Source organism: Anolis carolinensis, chromosome 4 (genome assembly GCF_035594765.1).
Source record: "Anolis carolinensis isolate JA03-04 chromosome 4, rAnoCar3.1.pri, whole genome shotgun sequence".
NCBI classification, from domain to species: domain Eukaryota; kingdom Metazoa; phylum Chordata; class Lepidosauria; order Squamata; family Dactyloidae; genus Anolis; species Anolis carolinensis.
The window spans coordinates 201,291,737-201,313,169 of record NC_085844.1 but is presented as its reverse complement, the minus strand read 5'-3'; the positions used below and the strand labels follow the sequence as shown (position 1 = coordinate 201,313,169).

General features: G+C 41.4%; 1 protein-coding gene across 1 annotated transcript in view; it reads right to left on the bottom strand.

Moving 5' to 3' along the window:
* Positions 1-18,858, bottom strand: part of mapkapk2 (MAPK activated protein kinase 2) — a 110,580-nt gene extending 91,722 nt beyond the window's left edge. The window contains exon 1 of the mRNA XM_003224011.4: positions 18,285-18,858. Coding sequence (XP_003224059.2) covers positions 18,285-18,557 — 273 coding nt within the window. The 5' untranslated portion in view covers positions 18,558-18,858. The remainder of the gene's footprint in view (positions 1-18,284) is intronic.
* Positions 18,859-21,433: the final 2,575 nt, after the last annotated feature.

Genomic DNA, 21,433 nt, shown 5'->3' with positions numbered 1-21,433 from the left:
AGCAACACAACCATTCAATGCTAAGGCTTCCCACCAAATGGAACTGTAGAGGAAAATCTACTTAACAAGCCAGTACCTGCCGCATACCAGTACTGCCATCTGTTGAGGAGTTACGAAGGTGGAGGCATTACTTTTCATTCAATCCTCATACATGAGTCCATCTCAATCAACAAGTTTTATATATATATATATATATATATATATATATATATATATATATATATACACACACACACACACACATACATACACACACACACACACACACACACACACACACACACACACACATATATATATATATATATATATATATATATATATATATATATATATATAAAAAATGATAAAGTTGTTTGCGCAGTGACTATAACAACAAAACTAAACATCCCAGAAATACGAAATTTGGCAACACAATGCAAAAGGCTTGCCTCCAGGTTACAACAACACAACCACACCACAAAACCACAATCCAGACCCACAAAACTCACAACAACGCATTGTGCGATAACAACACAACTAAACGCCCCAGAAATACAAAATTTGACAACACAACGCAAAAGCCTTGCCTCCCAGTTGTAAGAACACAACCACAACACAAAACCACAATCCGGACCCACAAAACTCACATCAACGCATCGTGACTATAACAAATACAAAATTTGACAACACAACTCATCCACCTCCCCAATCCCTACATTCACACTTGGCCTCCAAAAAAACAATTACAATAATAACAATGACAACAACAACAACAACAATAAGAATCAACACCATCACAGGCAAGAAACAGCCAGGCACTGAGGCTGAGAGGCCAGTCAGTGCTACACTGGGTCTCCAAAAACAATACAGTAGCATCTAACTTATCCAACCTTCATGACCACTACAACAACAATAATAATAAACACCTACACAGGCAAAACAAAAAAAAGACTATTGTACCACAATAAAAATATAAACCGCACTCAGCAGAATCAGACATTACAACTAACAACAAACCAAAGACAACAGGGATCTCAAGCAATTATCAAGCAACACAAAAATTGAAGAAGGTAACAGACTTCAAATACTACTACTAATGTGAGTATAAAGAAGGTGGAGGTCACAGCATCAATACAACCTAATGTAGACTGACCAACCCCACCAGACTAAGCCACAGCAACGCGTGGCCGGGCACAGCTAGTATATATATAAAAATGATAAAGTTGTTTGCGCAGTGACTATAACAACAAAACAAAACATCCCAGAAATACGAAATTTGGCAACACAATGCAAAAGGCTTGCCTCCAGGTTACAACAACACAACCACACCACAAAACCACAATCCAGACCCACAACACTCACAACAACGCATCATGCGATAACAACACAACTAAACGCCCCAGAAATACAAAACTTGGCAACACAATGCAAAAGCCTTGCCTCCCAGTTGTAACAACACAACCACACCACAAAACCACACAGGACCCACAAAAGTCACAACAACACATCGTGACTATAACAACACAACTAAACACCCCAGAAATACGAAACTTGGCAACACAACGCAAAAGCCTTCCCTCCAGGTTGTAACAACACAACCACACCACAAAACCACAATCCGGACCCATAAAACTCACAACAACGCATCGTGACTATAACAACACAACTAAACGCCCCAGAAATACGAAACTTGGCACACAACTAAACGCCCCAGAAATGTAAAACTTGACAACACAACGTAAAAGCCTTGCCTCCCGGTTGTAACAACACAACCACACCACAAAACCACAATCCGGACCCACAAAACTCACAACAATGCATCGTGACTATAACAACACAACTAAACGCCCCAGAAATACGAAACTTGGCACACAACTAAACACCCCAGAAATACAAAACTTGACAACACAACACAAAAGCCTTTTCTCCCGGTTATAACAACACAACTACACCACAAAACCACAATCCGGACCCACAAAACTCACAACAACACATCGTGACTATAACAACACAACTAAACGCCCCAGAAATACGAAACTTGGCAACACAATGCAAAAGCCTTCCCTCCAGGTTGTAACAACACAACCACACCACAAAACCACAATCCGGACCCATAAAACTCACAACAACGCATCGTGACTATAACAACACAACTAAACGCCCCAGAAATACGAAACTTGGCACACAACTAAACGCCCCAGGAATGTAAAACTTGACAACACAACGTAAAAGCCTTGCCTCCCGGTTGTAACAACACAACCACACCACAAAACCACAATCCGGACCCACAAAACTCACAACAATGCATCGTGACTATAACAACACAACTAAACGCCCCAGAAATACGAAACTTGGCACACAACTAAACACCCCAGAAATACAAAACTTGACAACACAACACAAAAGCCTTTTCTCCCGGTTATAACAACACAACTACACCACAAAACCACAATCCGGACCCACAAAACTCACAACAACGCATCGTGACTATAACACAACTAAACGCCCCAGAAATACAAAATTTGACAACACAACGCAAAAGCCTTGCCTCCCACTTGTAAAAACAAAACCACAATCCGGACCCACAAAACTCACAACAACACATCATGACTATAACAACACAATTAAACGCCCCAGAAATACAAAACTTGGCAAAACAATGCAAAAGCATTCCCTCCCAGTTGTAACAACACAACCACACCACAAAACCACAATACGGACCCACAAAACTCACAACAACGCATCGTGACTATAACACAACTAAACGCCCCAGAAATACAAAATTTGACAACACAACGCAAAAGCCTTGCCTCCCAGTTGTAAAAACACAACCACAACACAAAACCACAATCCGGACCCACAAAACTCACAACAACGCATCATGACTATAACAACACAACTAAATGCCCCAGAAATACAAAACTTGGCAAAACAATGCAAAAGCATTCCCTCCCAGTTGTAACAACACAACCACACCACAAAACCACAATCCGGACCCACAAAACTCACAACAACGCATTGTGACTATAACAAATACAAAATTTTACAACACAACTCATCCACCTCCCCAATCCCTACATTCACACTTGGCCTCCAAAAAAACAATTACAATAATAACAATGACAACAACAACAACAATAAGAATCAACACCATCACAGGCAAGAAACAGCCAGGCACTGAGGCTGAGAGGCCAGTCAGTGCTACACTGGGCCTCCAAAAAACAATACAGTAGCATCTAACTTATCCAACCTTCATAATCACTACAACAACAATAATAATAAACACCTACACAGGCAAAACAAAAAAAGACTATTGTACCACAATAAAAATATAAACCGCACTCAGCAGAATCAGACATTACAATTAACAACAAACCAAAGACAACAGGGATCTCAAGCAATTATCAATCAACACAAAAATTGAAGAAGGTAACAGACTTCAAATACTACTACTAATGTGAGTATAAAGAAGGTGGAGGTCACAGCATCAATACAACCTAATGTAGACTGACCAACACCACCAGACTAAGCCACAGCAACGCGTGGCCGGGCACAGCTAGTATATATATAAAAGAGTAATGACATTTCTGCCTAGGACACAACAACAAAACTACACATCCCAGAAACACTCAACTTGGCAGCACAACCCCTCATCCATGCCTCTATGTTCATACAACAAAAAGCTCCAGCTACTCCAGAAAACGGCCAGGCTTTGAGACTGCAAGGCTATTCACTGTTATTCCACCTGGCCACCAAAGGATCCCCATAAGCCACAGCAACGCGTGGCCGGGCAAAGCTAATATATATATATATATATATATATATATATATATATATATATATATATAAACATAATGTGTGTTTTCCCAGGGAGTAAACAACAAAACCACTGAACCAAATCACACCAAATTTGGCCACAAAAGACATAGTCATCCAATCTATGTCTTTCAAACAAAAAAACCTAGAAAAATAAAATCCAGATTACAGAGGATGAGAAAGAGCTGTTCTCCTACTGGCTGCCAGTCAGAAGGTACACCCCGCCCCCTTTAGACCCCACCCACTTCATGTCATAGCAACTCCCTCAGCTACAATAGTGCCCAGGGGACAGGCAGGGTTCACTTAGGCTTCTTCCACACTGCCTATAGAATACAGATTATCTGCTTTGAACTGGATTATATGCCAGTGTAGACTCAAGGCCCTTCCACACAGCTATATAACCCAGAATGCCAAGGCAAATAATCCACAGTATCTGCTTTGAACTGGATTATCTTGAGTTCACACTGCCTATATATAATCCAGTTCAATGTAGATTTTATACCATTGTGTAGAAGAGGCCTCATATAATCCAGTTCAAATCAAATATTGTATTATAAATATAATATATAAAAGTTACTGTGGTATAATAAAAAAGAACAGTATAATCTCTAAAATCAGGACAGTAAATAAAGAACATTCTGAAAACAGGGGAATTCCACACAAGAAACAATCAGAGCCAGCTAACACCTCCCAACAAAGGATTCCCCAAGGGAGGAAGCTGAGAAGGGAGAGAAGTAGTGTGTATTATCAGTGTCATTATTATTAGTGACCGTGTTTACCCCTATGAACCTGCACGATCTCTTTGATCATCCGGGGAGGCCCTTCTCTCGCCCCCGTCTCCATTGCAGGCTCGGTTGGCGGGGACGAGGGAACGGGCCTTCTTGGTTGTGGCCCGCCGGATCTGGAACTCCCTCCCTAGGGAGATCAGGCAGGCACCCACCCTTGCATCCTTTAAAAAGGAGTTAAAAACTTGGTTTTTTCGTTGCGCATTTGAATAACTTAGTCCCCGTGATCAAAATTTAAATTAATACATTTTCCTTCGCACTGTTTTTTTCTCCTACAATTAATTTGGATGTTTGTCCCCCTTCCCAACAGTCGACATATGTTTGCACTTTGTGCTCTTACCCCGAAGCACTTTATAACAATACTATTGCACTTTAGTTTAAATGGCCCCTCCATGCTATCCCCTTCCACCAAATTGGTGGTCCATCTTATTTTATTACATTGTTACTCATTTTATGTTTTAAATGAGCTTTTATGGATTGATGTATTGTTCTGCATAATATCGTTTTATTGTGCTTTTACTCTTTGTAATGTTTTAATTGTTGTACTTTGGTTATTGTTTGCGGGCCTTTGTCCTGTGTTAGCTGCCCCGAGTCCCAGCCAGGAGATGTTGACGGGATAGAAAAATAAAGTTACTTACTTACTAATGTTATTATTACTGTGTTACTGTGAAACATGAAAATGAACACAATATGGCTCCAAGTATTAAAAAAACTCTAAAATCAGAACAGTAAATAAAGAACAACACTTTGAAAACAGGGGAATTCCAGACAAGAAGCAATCAAGGCTAGCTTACACCTCCCAACAAGGGATTCTACAATTCTATGATTCCCCCAGGGAAGAAACAGCCAGGCTTTGAAGCCGAAAGACCATTAAATGCTAATCATTCTAATTGCAGCATTCATACTTCCCTCTAACAGACAAGATTTCTTTCTCCCATCCTGTCACAGGGATATAAACCCCACTTGCCTGGCTGTTTCCTACTTAGGGCCATGTTGGCCAGCATGAATAGCACTGAATAGCCTTGCATCATCAAAGCCTGACCAATCCCATTTTCTGGGGGCCACAGCCTTTCTTTTTGAGAGTGTGTGCTCAAGCACTGTATATGGATACTTCTTCATCTACACAGACAGTAGAATAACACAAAATATTGCAAAGAACAACACTCTGAAAACTGGGGAATTCCAGACAGGAGACAATTAGGACCAGCTAACACCTCCCAACAAAAGATTCCCTCAGGGAGGAAGCAGCTAATCTTTGAAGCTGAAAGGCCATTTCATGCTAATCACTGTGGCTAACTGCAGCATTCATGCTTGCCTCCAACAGACAAAAAAAGGAACAACCAGAAATATTGTATATTCACAAGCTTTAGGAAATAACCTATACTAACTACCACCAATTCCTTAATACTTTATTTCCCATAACACCACACGTCACCACAGCAATGTGTGGCTAGACACTGCTACGGTAGTACTCCATAGAATCATAGAGTTGAAAGAGACCTCATGAGCCATACAGTCCAACCCTCTACCAAAAAGCAGGAAAATTGCATTCAAAGCACCCCCGACAGATGGCCATCCAGCCTCTGTTTAAAAGCCTCCAAAGAAGGAGCCTTTACCACAGGGTCTATTTCTATCCCAATTTGCACTTTCAAGAATTTGCAGCCCTTTATCAGTCACCTCGTGTTTACAATATTTATATGGTGCACCTTACCCAGTCTACTTTTACAATCTCTCTGTTTTAATCCATGTTTTTATTAGTTCTTGTTTTTATTGGCTAATGTTTAATTTTTTTATTGTGCATGTTTTTGTCTATTGCTGTGTTTTATACTGCTACTGTTTTTATTCGGGCTTGGCCCCATGTAAGCCGCCCTGAGTCCCCTTTGGGGAGATAGAGGCGGGGTATAAAAATAAAGTTGTTGTTGTTGTTGTTGTTGTTGTTGTTGTTATTATTATTATTATTATTATTATTATTATTATTATTATTATTATTATTATTACCACACTCCGGAGTAGAGAATTCCACTGCTGAACAGCTCTCATAGTTAGGAAGTTTTTCCTAATGTTCAGGTGGAACAGATTTAACAAAGTACATACATTCTAGTACTTTTGTTTTCTTCCAACAGCTTGGAGTTTGAGGGAGAAGGGTGAAGGTTACATATCCCCTGCCTCCTTTTATGGAATAATTGGTTATAACTGATGATCTTCACCTTCAATTTGTGAGGGAAATGTAATATGTCTTTCAAGAATCCAGGATCTTGGCTGGTTGTAAGTATATTTCATAATGTTTTCTCAATGTCAGTGGAAAGTTAACAGTCCCTTGCCAATTTAAAGAATTGCTTCCTAGAAGAGAAGCATTGAGTCCAGAAAAAGTCTCACTTACACTAAGCTAGAATTTAATTACTACTGAGTGCTTTTCTAATTCCATTTCATACCAAATTGATCACTGACCAGCCAACATTTCTACAAAAGACGTTATCTGCAAGACTTTTTCTCACTGCTGAATTAAACGTATCAAACAGGCCAAATGCTTCAACCTATTCACTTGGACTGTCTTGAAAATTTCCATTTATTTGGCAGAAACATGCATGACTCCAATAACAGGATGACTGCTAGTATCATTGTTTACTGTCATGATTTCCATGCCAAGTGCTAGAGATGAGCTATAAACTGCCATGTACATGAAATGCGAACAGATTCAGCAACAAGTCCTTCTTTATGGAAGTCCCATCAGGCTCAACCATAACCGGAAGCAGTAATCTAACATTTATGAGATTCTCAATTGTTTCCCCCCCACTTTAAGTAAGGAAGAACTGTGTTAATAATACTCATGAGTTCTGGAAACAAGAAATGGCAACAAAAACATGGCCAATGTTTGCAGGAAACTGAAATATGAAACTGTAGGGAAAGTTTCAGCTTTAGCTCCTGGCAACGAGCAGCACTGCCAGAAATAAGGCAAGCTCTGCTGCAATTATTTCCTGGTATCTGATTTCTTCAGTTATTGGTTTTGTGTTGACACTGCTAAATTGATCTTTCCCATTATAAACAGATAACGACTGAATGAACACCATATATTTATATTCAATTGCTGTCTATGTTCATCAAGATGCCCTCCATTATCAGGAGAATTGTCTTCCATTGATAAGCTGAGGTGATGCACACCGGAGTGTAGAAAACACAGTTGTTTCATCTACTAAAAGTTTCAGCCATTCAGCAGTTCTAATAAAAGTGGAAGACTTCACTTATGACTGCTATATTTGGACCTAACTGCTTACTTAATCTCATTTACTAGACAAAGAAAATCAAGGCAAATGGGAAGTTGCCCCACAGAGTGATGCACTGCAGAAGACATGTTGGCTGGAGATGTCAGTAAAATCAACGTTGCCAAGCTCTGGCTGAGGAATGCATCTCATCCTGCCATAAACTTAAAATACTGTCACTAATCTAGCCACCGTCTCTAGTCAAAACTTCCTATTTACAGTCTGGGATCATTAATAGGATGAAGCAGCCTTGTTCTCTTGATATACTTTCTTTCAGTTGAAACAGAAGAAGGCGACTCAACTTGTGCACTCTCACCACTGGCTCTCATGGACTATGGATCTCTCCATAGCCTTTGTTCACGTGTTGCAGGGGGAAAGGAAGAGGAAGCAGTTTCCATTGTGCTAACAATCACCTGTTCTAATAATTACCATGATGTTGAACATAAGCCAGTGTGAACAATAATACGCGGCTGCTGTATAGATTACTAAAATTATGTAAGTGAAGCCCTTTAAAAATCAACATGATACATAAACATTTACATAAACACTATTATCCACTGAAAAAGTTAGAATATAAAGAGAAGAGAGGTGATCTCTTCCCACCAGAAAAAGGGAAATCAATCCCCCACAGGCCTCTGCTACATTTCACTATTAGTGAACACATTAGGTCAGATACTATATAATATAACAGGTATGGGGCCAGTCTACTGATATTTTCATGCAGATCCAGTAGACATGGATCTGTTGGCAAAGATTGGTTATTTCACATAGGAGTGTTGAAAAGGCACAATAGAGAGTAGCTGAGGCAACTGCCAAATTGATTAAGAGCATTCTGTCAAAACAGAGACTGAGCATACTCATTTATAGCTGGGAGGGAGAATTAGCCTGGCTCAGATATAATAGTACCTTTATGGCTGCTACACTGACAATCTGATGGAGGAGCCAGGCAGACGTCTCCATGTATGAGAAATGCCTGGGTTTTCTTTTTCAGTTGCTTTTAAAGCAGATGTTTTTTGAAAAAGAGGAAATAAGATTTAATTGCAACATAAGGCGACTTCTTGTTTTTTGTTTTATATTTGTAATTAACAGGGTAATATACAGCATTTCTGAGCAACTAACGTGTAGGAGCAAATTTATGTCTAAAACACATAATGTTCTGCTCTTCTGACATATGCCAAATATACCCATCTAACCTAAAAGTATGCATTAGATTTCTGAAAATATTCAAAGCTCAGTGGAAGTCCTTCCAAAGACATCATGCATGCACACACACACACATCTATGTGCTACTTTTCATATAATAGATGAGATAACACAGTGCTCTGTCTTAAACAGAATTCTAACTCAAACTTCCTTAATTAAAGTCCCTACATTGGGAGAAAGGTGGAATAAAATAGAAATAAATAATCAGGGTTACAGCTTACTTAAAGATCATAATGGACATATAATGAGAGACATTCCATAAATTTCAGTAATGATAGATTGCCAATTCTCTTTCCCTTTTAAAATCTTATAAGAAAAAAAACATGAAGGGATGTCTACTGGTATACGTCCGCTCCAAACACAAGTAATTTTTCTCTTGAGAACTGTGGGCTTCAGTTTTGCTGGTTTTGTTTATTCGTGTCTTAGATTTATAAGTATATCATGAGAAGACATGCCATTGCCATAGAAATACCTAAAAACCACACAGTCATAGAAGCCAGCACTTTCCTCTTTGTATATTGTAAACTGTGTGCCATCCTCACATCCAATTACTGCAATAAAAAGGGCAGAGACAGCTGACACAGACACATTTTTAAAATGTTAGGAATGAGAAAATGTTTCAAAACAAACATCCAAGAAACCTTGGGGAATGTGAGGTCTTCTAGACCTATCTTGAGTTTTTAACAGTAAGTTTCCACTGAAGGTCAGCCACAAAAAATATAAATTATTCAAATCAGGAGGCAGGTTGAGAAAGTATCAAGAGAGAAGTTGAGAAAGATTAGGAAGTTTTAATTATCTCATTTAATTTAGTGTCTTCAAATATTATTGAATATTCTTAGAACAAGCCTGTAAGGTAGGCTTGCATTATTTCTATTTCATAGATTAAGAAAGCAAGGACTGATATGCCAGTGTCTCAAATGATGGAGAATGTGGTGATGGGCTTCTAAGGCCATATAATGGAGACTGCAAATTTGGGCTTGGGTTAAAAAGGCTAGTTTATCATCAATTTGTAATTCTGTCTAAAATATTTTTAGACCACCTTTTCAGGCCCAACCCTCAAAATGCAGTTTCCAACATATAAAATTACAATTAACTCTCATATTTAGCCATAAAAAAATGATGGACGAGACAAGCAGAATATCAGTAAAAAGGAGTACTGGGAACAATGAACTATGCTTTTCAGTGTACCACTTACAAACTCTATTATGTGTGATGTGTATCCAATGAAGAGAAAATGTTTTATCTTAGGTGCATCTAAACTGTAGTATTAATGCAATTTGACATCACTTTAACTGCTAAAGAGAGTTGTAATTGTAGAGAGGTCTTTAGCTCTCTCTGCTAAAAACTGCTGGTGCCTCACCAAACTACATGATTACTATGATTCCATAGTATTGAACCATGACAGTTAACGTGTTGTCAAACTGCATGAATTCTACAGTGTAGATGAACCCCATAGCAATGTTTTTCTCCCTGTGGGGAGGTGTTTGAAGCATGTCAGTAGACTCTTTTTTTACACATGGTGGGGAGGTATAAAACTAATCTTGTAACATAAGGTAGTGCATCTGTTCAGTTACATCAGGGCTCTGTGAGCTCATTCCCACTTCCTTCAGCCCCATCTCACAAAAGCACAAAGGTCAGTCACTCATTATAAACAAGTACTCCAACACCTGCTGAAAACTTTGCTTTTTACCTCAAGTTGGAAAGTGGCCCCCACTCAGGAATGTGTGGGCAGGCAAATTAGGAAAACTGTTGTGGGCCAGTAACTTACATAGTCTTATTTACAAAGCTGCTTTATATGGTATTCTAGGCACAGAGACAGACATGACTGAAGGTCGGCCTATCAACTTGACAGCCAACCACGGATTTAAAAGTAAGTATCCTAGCCCACCTGGGCCTTTTAAAACAGCCACTATCCTGAAATGAATGATTCAAGGTGAAACAGGAAGTTGTAAGTTGAAATCTCTCCTAATAATCCATACAACCTTGTTTCTTGGTATAGCAGAACAATTACTTATAAACTCTCTATGAACTGTGAAATAAAGTCCTTGATAAAATAACAACTATACAAATAAACACATGTATTCATAAAGGACATTATTTCTACAGGCTTTATATGTGAACTAATATTAAAATAAAGATGAGCGGGGGCTCTTTTACACTAGACACAGATTCTAAGATATATAGTGTTCCCTCACCTATCGCTGAGGTTAGGTTCCAGGACCACCCAAAATAAGTGAAAATCCGCAAAGTAGGGATGCTGTATTTATTTTAATATTTATACATTATTTTAGTAGTTATACACTATTTTAAGTTTTTATCAACCAATCGTGTGTTGATAAATTGCCTCCTCCTCCCGTTGCCGCTTGGGCTTCTTTTCTCTCCGCTCGACTTCTCCTTCCTCCCTTCCTTAGGCTGTAAATTGTATTTTTTATGATTTATAATAGTCTTTTAGAGTTTATTGAAAAACCGCGAAACAGTGAATCCGCAAAAAGTGAACTGCAAAGTAGTGAGGGAACACTGTATTTTGCACCTCCATTACATGAAACAAATGTGTGCAAGTCTGTGTGCAATTACACCAGGGGTACATCTACAGTGCAGAAATAACACATTTTGACACCGCTTTAACTGCCACTTCATTGTTATGTAATCGTAAGAGCTGAAGTTTTACAAGATCTTTATCCTTTCCTGCTAAATAGTACTGGTATCTCGACAAACTACAACTCCCAAGATTTCATAGTATTGAACCATGGCAGTTAAAGCCATGTCAAGCTACGTTATTTCTACAGTATAGACACATCCAAAATGTTGCCCTTTGGTTTTTCTTGCTTTCCCATTTTTCTAGCCTTGATCTCATTCTGACATCACATGTCAAATTTTAAAGTCTGCATGACTCTGTGCTATATTTCCTAATACATGCAAGCAATTTCACCCTTTTTCTGCATATTAATTTAACCAATATGCAGGAATGTTTTTAACTAAGAATCTCTATCCTAAAAACTGTAAGAATGCAAATATATTTTATTTTGTCTGCTGATCTGGGAAATGTAAATTGTTAAATTGACACAAAAATGCAAACCAATCTAATCTTCCCACTCTCTGTCCAAGGAACCTCATATATAGTATACCAGATTTTAGTGGCTTTCTTCGGCTTTGTACTCCACAAATGCACGTGTTTAAATATTATGCAGTGAGGCCCCACAGTTATGGACATGAGAACATGTTTAAAAGCATTTATAATAAGGATATACAAGAAAGCAAAGTCACCTTATGCTCCATTCCCATTGTCCAAACTGAGACAGAACTATCATCAGATCTGACAAGATGACAATATAAGAGTCCCCATTTTCTTTACAAAGAGCTTCCTTTATTACGTGGGGCTGTGCTTGCATTTAAAGGCTTTTCTTTTTAATGGCCTTTCAAAAGGAGATGACCTGTCTCAGGAGAAGATTCATCATGGAAGGTTCTCCCAAAGGCAATGACACATTCCTTTTACTGTCAAGCAAAAAACTGTTGTGGGTTAATTTCACATCCTCCTCCTCACCTCTTTTGGACACCCTCAGAGATGGAGGGGGAAGGGGGAGAAAAACCATCTGCGGATTCTCAGGGCAATGATGGTGAAAGTAACTGTCTCTTTCTCCATTCGGGAACTTACTGCAATGGGGTTTTCAAAAGAAGGGGACTGGGAGGTGGCGGAGGCGGGAATAAAACACCAACTATGTTTCTTTTAACCTGTGGTGTAAGCCTCTAGAGCCCTTATGAGGATCGAGTTAACATATGAATACATAATATAGTTTTTAAATATGTATGCATGTGTGTGTGTATATGTATGGGGCGTATATGGATAGATATCTAATAGAGAGAATGCTTCTGGAACATACAGCCCGGAAAACTCACAACAACCCAGTGATTCCGGCCATGAAAGCCTTCGACAACAGATAAATAGTTAGATGCCTTCCAGTCACCTGTCAACTTATGGCAATCTCCTGAATGTCATAGTTTTCTTAGACAAAGAATACTCAAGAGGTGGTTTTGCCAATTCCGTCTTCTGAAATATAGTCTATAGCATCTAGAATTCATTCACTGTATCCCATTCAAGTACTAAGCAAGGCTGACACTGCTTAGTTTCCAAGGACAGGGTGCCTTTAGGGTGTCCCAAAATAGATGCATTAATACCAATTTATTATTCTGGGCTTTTGTTTTCTTTGCTGTTTAAAAAAAACCATCCACCCTTAACAGAACTAAAGACTTCAGCAGTAGAGAAGTATGGTGAAATTTCAAAAGGAACTTATAAGAGAGGTTTGCAACTCTTTGTGAGCAATGCCAAGTGATGACCATTTGAACCCCTTAACATAAAATTGCATTGTAATTTCAGATGGAATGTTAACTCCCTGATAACATCATTCTTGGGAAACTCCTCTTTCATGCAGCTGTTGGTTTGGAGGAACAGAGGAAAAAATCCACAATGAGAGATTAAATCACCAAGTGCTGCCCTTTCCCTCAAAAAGTTTACAATGGGAAGGAGATAACTTCTTAGGCCCTTTCACACTGCCCTTTATCCCAGGATCTAATCCCAGAGTATCTGCTTTAAACTGGAATAAATGAGTTCCCACTGCCAGATAACCTGAGATAAACAGATAAAGGGACAGTGTGGAAAGGCCACAAAAACAGTGCCCCCTTCTACCTCCTCTTCCTGTGAAAAAAAGACTGTGTGCATATCTATATATAGTGGTGGACTGTCAATTAGGCCAATGGTTTTCAACCTGTGGGTCCCCAGGTGTTTTGGCCTACAGCTCCCAGAAATCCTAGCCAGTTTATCAGCTGTTAGGATTTCTGGGAGTTGAAGACCAAAACATCACTGAACTAGGCACAATATGAGAAAGATGGACTGCCCCAAAAGACGTCACACACTAATCCGAGTTGTTACGTTTTTATTATTTACAGGCAGTCCCCAGGTTACAAACAAGATAGGTTCTGTAGGTTTGTTCATACATTGAATTTGTATACAAGTCAGAACAGTAATTGTTATTACTGTTACAATGTAATTCCAGCTCTCTCTATATAGGTTTTGGGCAGTATAGGTAAAGGTAAAGGTTTTTCCCTGACATTAAGTCTAGTCGTGTCCAACTCTGGGAGTTGGTGGTTCTAAGCCGAAGAGCTGGCGTTGTCTGTAGACACCTCCAAGGTCATGTGGCCGGCATGACTGCATGGAGCTCTGTTACCTTCCCACCGGAGTGGTACCTATTGATCTACTCACATTTGCATGTTTTCAAACTGCTAGTTTGGCAGAAGTTGGGGTTAACAGCAGGAACTCATCCCACCCCCCTACTATACTATACTACAGTATATACTATACCATACAATACTATAATGTCTCTCTCACTAGTTTCCCATCCTGCCAGTTTCCTGATTTTGGAACATCATATTTCCATAAATGAAATCATGTCACCTATCTTTTTGTGTGCTCCTCATGTATGCTTTGGATAGAATAGGAAAGCCTTCACACCCCATGGTGTTTCTTGTGCTGTCTGTGCCCCTGTTCAGAAGATTTGACCTCACTTTCTGTTCATGCGATCACTATTTATTTTATTTATTTATTTCCAACATTTATATCCCGCCCTTCTCACCCGAAGGGACTCAGGGCGGCGTACAAAATTGGCAACAATTCGATGCCTATACATAATTAAAACAGCTATAAAAATCCAATAAAACAATTAAAACAATATAAAAAATATAAAAACATATTATTAAAATCCATTCCTCCAAAATCCTCGTGCTGTAGCCGTAAATCAGTCCGGGTCGTCATTATCGTTTAATCTTCAAAAGCCTGGGCACATAGCCATGTTTTCAGGGCTTTTCTAAAACTCAAAAGGGTTGGGGCTTGCCGTATTTCTCTGGGGAGGGTGTTTCACAGCCGGGGAGCCACCACCGAGAAGGCCCTGTCCCTCGTCCCCACCAGCCGTGCCTGTGAGGCAGGCGGGACCGAGAGCAGGGCCTCTCCAGATGACCTTAGGGATCTTCCTGGCTCATAGGAGGAGATACGTTCGGACAAGTAGATTGGGCCAGAACCGTTTAGGGCTTTGTAGGTCAAAACCAGCACTTTGAATTGGGCTCGGTAGCATATCGGCAGCCAGTGGAGCTGGCTAAGTAGGGAGGTGGTACGCTCCCTATAAGCCGCCCCAGTTATTAATCTGGCTGCCGCCCGTTGTACTAATTGGAGCTTCCGGGCCGTCTTCAAAGGCAACCCCACGTAGAGAGCGTTGCAGTAGTCCAAACGGGATGTAACCAGAGCGTGGACCACCGTGGCCAAGTCAGACCTCCCAAGGAACGGGCGCAGCTGGCGCACAAGTCTTAGTTGTGCAAAGGCTCCCCTGGCCACCGCCGAGACCTGGGGCTCCAGGCTCAGCGATGAGTCCAGGAGAACCCCCAGACTGCGAACCTGTGTCTTCAGGGGGAGTGCGACCCCGTCCAACACAGGCTGTAACCCTATTCCCTGTTCAGCCTTGCGACTGACCAGGAGGACCTCTGTCTTGTCTGGATTCAGTTTCAATTTGTTCGCCCTCATCCAGTCCGACACAGAGGCCAGACACCGGTTCAGGACCTGAACAGCCTCCTTAGTGACAGGTGGGAAGGAGTGACAGAGCTGGACATCATCTGCGTACAGATGACACCGAACCCCGAAACTCCTGATGATCTCTCCCAGCGGCTTCATGTATATGTTGAACAACATGGGGGACAGTACTGAACCCTGCGGGACCCCACAAGTCAATGGTTGTGGGGCCGAGCAGGTGTCCCCCAATGACACCATCTGGGAACGCCCCTCCAGGAAGGACCGGAGCCACTGCAAAACAGTACCTCTGAGACCCATCCCGGCAAGGCGCCCCAGAAGGATACCGTGATCGACGGTATCGAAGGCCACTGAGAGGTCCAGCAGAACCAGCAGGGACACACTCCCCCTGTCCAGTTTCCGGCGTAGATCATCGACTAAGGCGACCAAGGCTGTCTCGGTACCATGCCCCGGCCTGAAACCAGACTGCGCCGGATCTAGAAAATCAGTGTCAACCAAGAATGCCTGGAGTTGTGCGGCCACCACACGTTCCACGACCTTGCCCAAAAAGGGGAGATTGGAAATAGGCCGATAGCTATCCAATTGAGTGGGGTCCAGTGATGGCTTCTTCAACAGCGGTTTGATCACAGCCAATTTAAGGCTCGCTGGAAATATGCCTTCCCGAAGGGAGGCATTCACCACCACCTTCACCCACTCGGCCAATCCCCCTCTGGCTTTTCTCACTAGCCAGGATGGGCAGGGGTCTAGGATGCATGTGGTAGCCCTCACCTCTCCAAGCACCTTGTCCACGTCCTCAGGCTGAACTAGCTTGTTGTGGAAAAAAGGATTGCTGAGAAAGCTTCAGTGGAGACACCTTTTCCCCATAATAACTCTGTCAGGAGTGAATTTCCCTTCCCAGGGGTATATTTTTTCTTACTTCCTGTTATCTTACCCCATTCTTAACTATATTGTATGTATGTTACATATGTGTAACGCGGGGGACTGCCTGTATATAAATAAAATTGTAAGTAATAGCAAACATTTAAAGGCACTCTGAAAGCAAACATTTAAAGGCAATAGTTTAGAACCCATGATGACACCAAGGGTATCAGTAAAAGTGGAAAATGCTGAACGACTGTTACAGCCATTTCAAATCATCTCCAATAACAAATGTTAGTGGAAAGTTAAATCAAAGGCTAAATAAGCCAAGGAGTACAAAGGCAGTTCCCAACGATTAGTTGTTGGTAAGTGGGCTGTTTCTAACTCGGGGAGCACCTGTATTATCATTAGTATGACTGCAGTTTTATTATTTATTATTTCTACCATTGTTGTTTTATTATTATTTCTTACTAATCTATATATATAATCTTAGGCCCTGCCTCCCTCCTTCCCTCCAGGTGGACTCCAAATCCCACCATTCCTAACAGCTTAAGCTTAAGCGGCTGAGTGGGAAAAGGAAGGGGCCTGAGGCTGTTAGGAATGGTGGGAGTTGCCACAAAGAATTGTTGGAGAGGTTGCCAGGAGGTGGGTACATATATACATATATGGTGGCAATGTAAATATGTAAATGTATTTTGGGGGAAGGTATTTAGAGAAATAGAAGCTATAATAGATAAGAAGATGGGAAAAAGTGCAAGTATTGCATTGTTGTCATTATATAATGTCAAGAAATTGGAAAAAACAGAGAATGAAGCAATAAATAATATGTTAACTGCAGCAAGGTTGTTGATAGCAAGGAACTGGAAAGGTAAAACAAACATACAGATAGAAGAATGGCACAAAGAACTATGGAATTAGCAATAAATGATAAGTTGACATGTAGGTTAAGAGTTAGGAAAGGGGTTTGGAAGGGAAATGACTTTGATGAGGTTTGGGAAAAAATTATTGAGAAGGGTTTAAAAGAAGTATAGTAGAGTCTCACTTATCCAAGCCTCCCTCATCCAAGTTTCTCGATTATCCAAGCCATTTTTGTAGTCAATGTTTTCAATCTATTGTGATATTTTGGTGTTAAATTCATAAATACATTAATTACAACATAACATTACTGCGTATTGAACTGCTTTTTCTGTCAAATGTGTTGTAAAACATGTTTTGGTGCTTAATTTATAAAATCATAACCTAATTTGATGTTTAATAGGCTTTTCCTTAATCCTTCCTTATTATCCAAGATATTCGCTTATCCAAGCTTCTGCCGGGCCCGTTTAACTTAGATAAGTGAGACTCTACTGTAAATGGGAAATTACCTCCACAAGAAGAAATTGTATTTTGGAAAGAGACTGTAAATTGAAATGGCTGGGGGGGGGGGGGGGGGGGGACAGAGGTGAACAAAACAGCATACAAGATATAGTTGATTTAATGAATTAAGTGTAAAATATAAGAGTATTGAAGGTACTGATGTATGGATGTATTTTAAGAAAACTAATAAAAAAAGGGAATGGTGGGAGTTGAAGTCCAAAACGCCTGGAGGGCCTAAGTTTGCCCATGCCTGTGCTATAATTGTGTAGTGTGGCTACAGCGTAGGTCCATAAAGCCTATACACCACTTCCTTGGGATCTATGGAGCCAATTAGAGCGGCTGAGGGGAGAAAGGAAAGGGCCTGAAGCTGAAGATGATGGGAGTTGGAGTCCAAAACACCTGGAGGGAGGAAGGGAGGGAGGGCCTAAGTTTGCCCAGCCGGGTGTCGATATATTTCATTACCTTGAGGGCGAACTTGTCCCCGGTCTTCTTGTTGAAGATCTCCAGGACTTTCCCGTTGATGCCCAGCCCCAGGACCTGCGTGGTGACCTTGTAGTCATCCGTGATGGCGTTCTTCTTGATCGGGAGGGCGGACTTGAGGTGGAACTGAGGGAATTGCTGCTGCTGCTGCTGTTGGGGGGCCAATTGTTGCTGCTGAGGCGGCGGCAGGGGCGGAGGGGGCGGCGGGTTGGGGAACAGGGCGGGAGGGCCCTGGTTCTGGGAGTTGGACAGCATCGCCGCCTGGCCTCGCCTGGGCCCTGTGAGGAGGAGGAGGAGGAGGAGGCGCCGCCTTCCCTCCTCAACAAGAGGAACTTTGAGCCCAAACGGCCGGCGAGAAACTCCACTCCCTTCCTTGGCTTCCTTCCCCCGACCTTCTTTGTTCAGTCCGTCCCGAAGAAGCGAGCAAGGAAGGGCCGGCTCTCCTCCTCACAGAGAGTCCTTTCCTCCCTCACACCCGCGCCCCGGCTCCCTCGCGCGCCGCCACAGGAAAAGGAGCCGCTGAGGCGACGGACCAGCCTCGCGCTCGCTCCCCAAACCCCCCCTCCCTCTCTCCCGCCCGCCCGGTGACGTCACGCCCCCGCGCGGATTGGCTTCCCCCTGCCGAGGGGGCGGGGCTTCTTCAGAGGCTCCAGAAAGGGTTCCTTGCTTCCTTCCTAGTCAAACTCTTTGAAGAGGAAGAGAGTTAGGGCAGGCGAAGGATTGCTCAAGAGGTCACTGACGTGCTGTTCCTCCTTCTTCTTCCGCACCGTAGGCTGTCGAAGGCTTTCATGGCCGGAATCATTGGATTGCCGTGTGAGCCTCCCGGGCTGTATGGCCATGTTCCAGAAGCATTTGCTCCTGGCGTTTCGCCCACATCTGTGGCAGGCATCCCCAGAGGTTGTGGGGTCTGTTGGAAACTAGGCGAATCTGTGCATGGTAGGAGAAAGAACTCTTGTCTGATTGAGGCATTTAGCCAGCATTCACACTTGCCTCAATCAGGACCAGTTAACGCCTCCCAACAGAGGATTCCCCAAGGCAGTAGCCAGCCAGGCTTTGAAGCTGGAAGGCCATTAAATGCTAATCAAGAGTTCGTTCTCCCACCCTGGACATTCCACAGATACAGTAGAGTCTCACTTATCCAAGCTAAACGGGCCGGCAGAAGCTTGGATAAGGGAATATCTTGGATAATAAGGAGGGATTAAGGAAAAGCCTATTAAACATCAAATTAGGTTGTGATTTTACAAATTATGCGCCAAAACATCAGAAAACTCACAGAAACCTAGGCAAGTGGGGTTTATATATCTGTGTAATCTCCAGGGTGGTATGTTTGTGGCAAGTGTAAATGTTGCAATTGGCCACCATGATTAGCATTGAATAGCCTTTCAGCTTTAAAGCCTGGCTGCTTCTTGCCTTGGGGAATCCTTTGTTGAGAGGTGTTAGTTGGCCCTGATTGTTTCATGCCTTGAATTCTCCTATTTTCAGAGTGTTGTTCTTTATTTATTGTCCTGATTCTGGAGGTTTTTAATACTAGTAGCCAGATTTTGTTCATTTTAATGGTTTCCTCCTTTCTGTTGAAATTGCCCACATGCTTGTGGATTCTTTGTGTAGTCTGACATGGTGGTTGTCAACATTTCTGTGTTCTCAAATAATATGCTGCATCCAGGTTGGTTCATCAAGTGCTCTGCTAAAAGGATTTCCTTTGGTATTATTTCTATCGGCCACAACACTGCTATGGCTGACTTCTCTGGTTGAGTTCATCTGCCGTGCCATCTAAAAAAAACTCTAAAATCAGGACAGTAAATAAAGAACAACACTTAGAAAACAGGGGAATTCCAGACACGAAAAAATCAGGGTGAGCTAACACTTCCCAACAAAGGATTCCCCGCAGGCAGGAAGCAGCCAGGCTTTGAATCTGAAAGGTTATTCAGTGCTAATCAAGCTGGCCAATTGCAACATTCAATACTTGATAAATTAAACATGTTTATCCTGGAAAAGTGACACATAAGCTAAGGAGGTGATACCATATATACTCATCAGTGTTTATAGAATCATAGAGTTGAAAGAAAGCACTATACTTCCAATGTTGAAGCTTCTTAGATAATAACAAATGGGGCCTAGAGCAAATCAAGCCTGAATTCTCCCTAGAAGTTGTCAGAATGAGTAAACAGACTTTGACCATATCATGGAAAGACATGAGTCATTGGAAAAGGCAATAATGCTTGGTATGGTAGAAGGCAGTAGGAAGAGAAGAAGACTGCATTCCAGATGAACATACTCAAATCAAGGAAGCCAGAGCCCCCAGTCTGCAAGACCTGAGCAGGGCTGTTGAGAATAGAGCCACCTAGGGCCCTTCCACACAGCCATATAACCCAGAATATCAAGGCAGATAATCCACATTATATGAGTCTACACTGCCATATAATCCAGTACAAAGCAAATAATCTGGATTTTATATAGCAGTGTAGAAGGGGCTTTAGAGATCTCTCATTCATAGCATTGTCACCACAAGTAAAAATCGAACTGATGGCAGGTAATAACATTAACAAAAAACTAACTCTTGTGTTTTGTGTGCACACAATCCCTATGCAATTTTGCCAGCCCTTTTTCTTTGAACAACTGAGCTATATTTCTAAATGCTTAACTAAAGTTATCGTGGACTCTTAGTATCCACTGACGTTTGGATCCAAGATAACCAAATACATAACTGTTCAAATAATATATACAATGGTATAGTAAATTAGCGCCCCTTAAGCCAAATATTTTCAAGCCTGGTTGAAATCTATGGATACTGAATCTCTGAATATAGAAGGCTGACTATTGTGCCATGCTAGAAATTTGGGGACCTCTGAAGAACTACCGTATTTCAGAATTCTTATTGGAGGAAATGCCCTCATTCACCCTGCCCTAAGCTATACCTCTCATTTAGCCCAAACTACTATTATAAACACACTTCTGCAACATCCTAAAACTCTGCAACACAATGCAGCAGGGCTGAGGTTTGCTATTGTACCATAACCCAGTAACAAAAATATCATACAGAAGATTGATCTAGAAGTCTGAAAAAAAATGTCTGTGGGCTCAGACTTCCGTTTACTCAGCATGCTTCAATTTGCAAGCCTAAAATCTGTGGG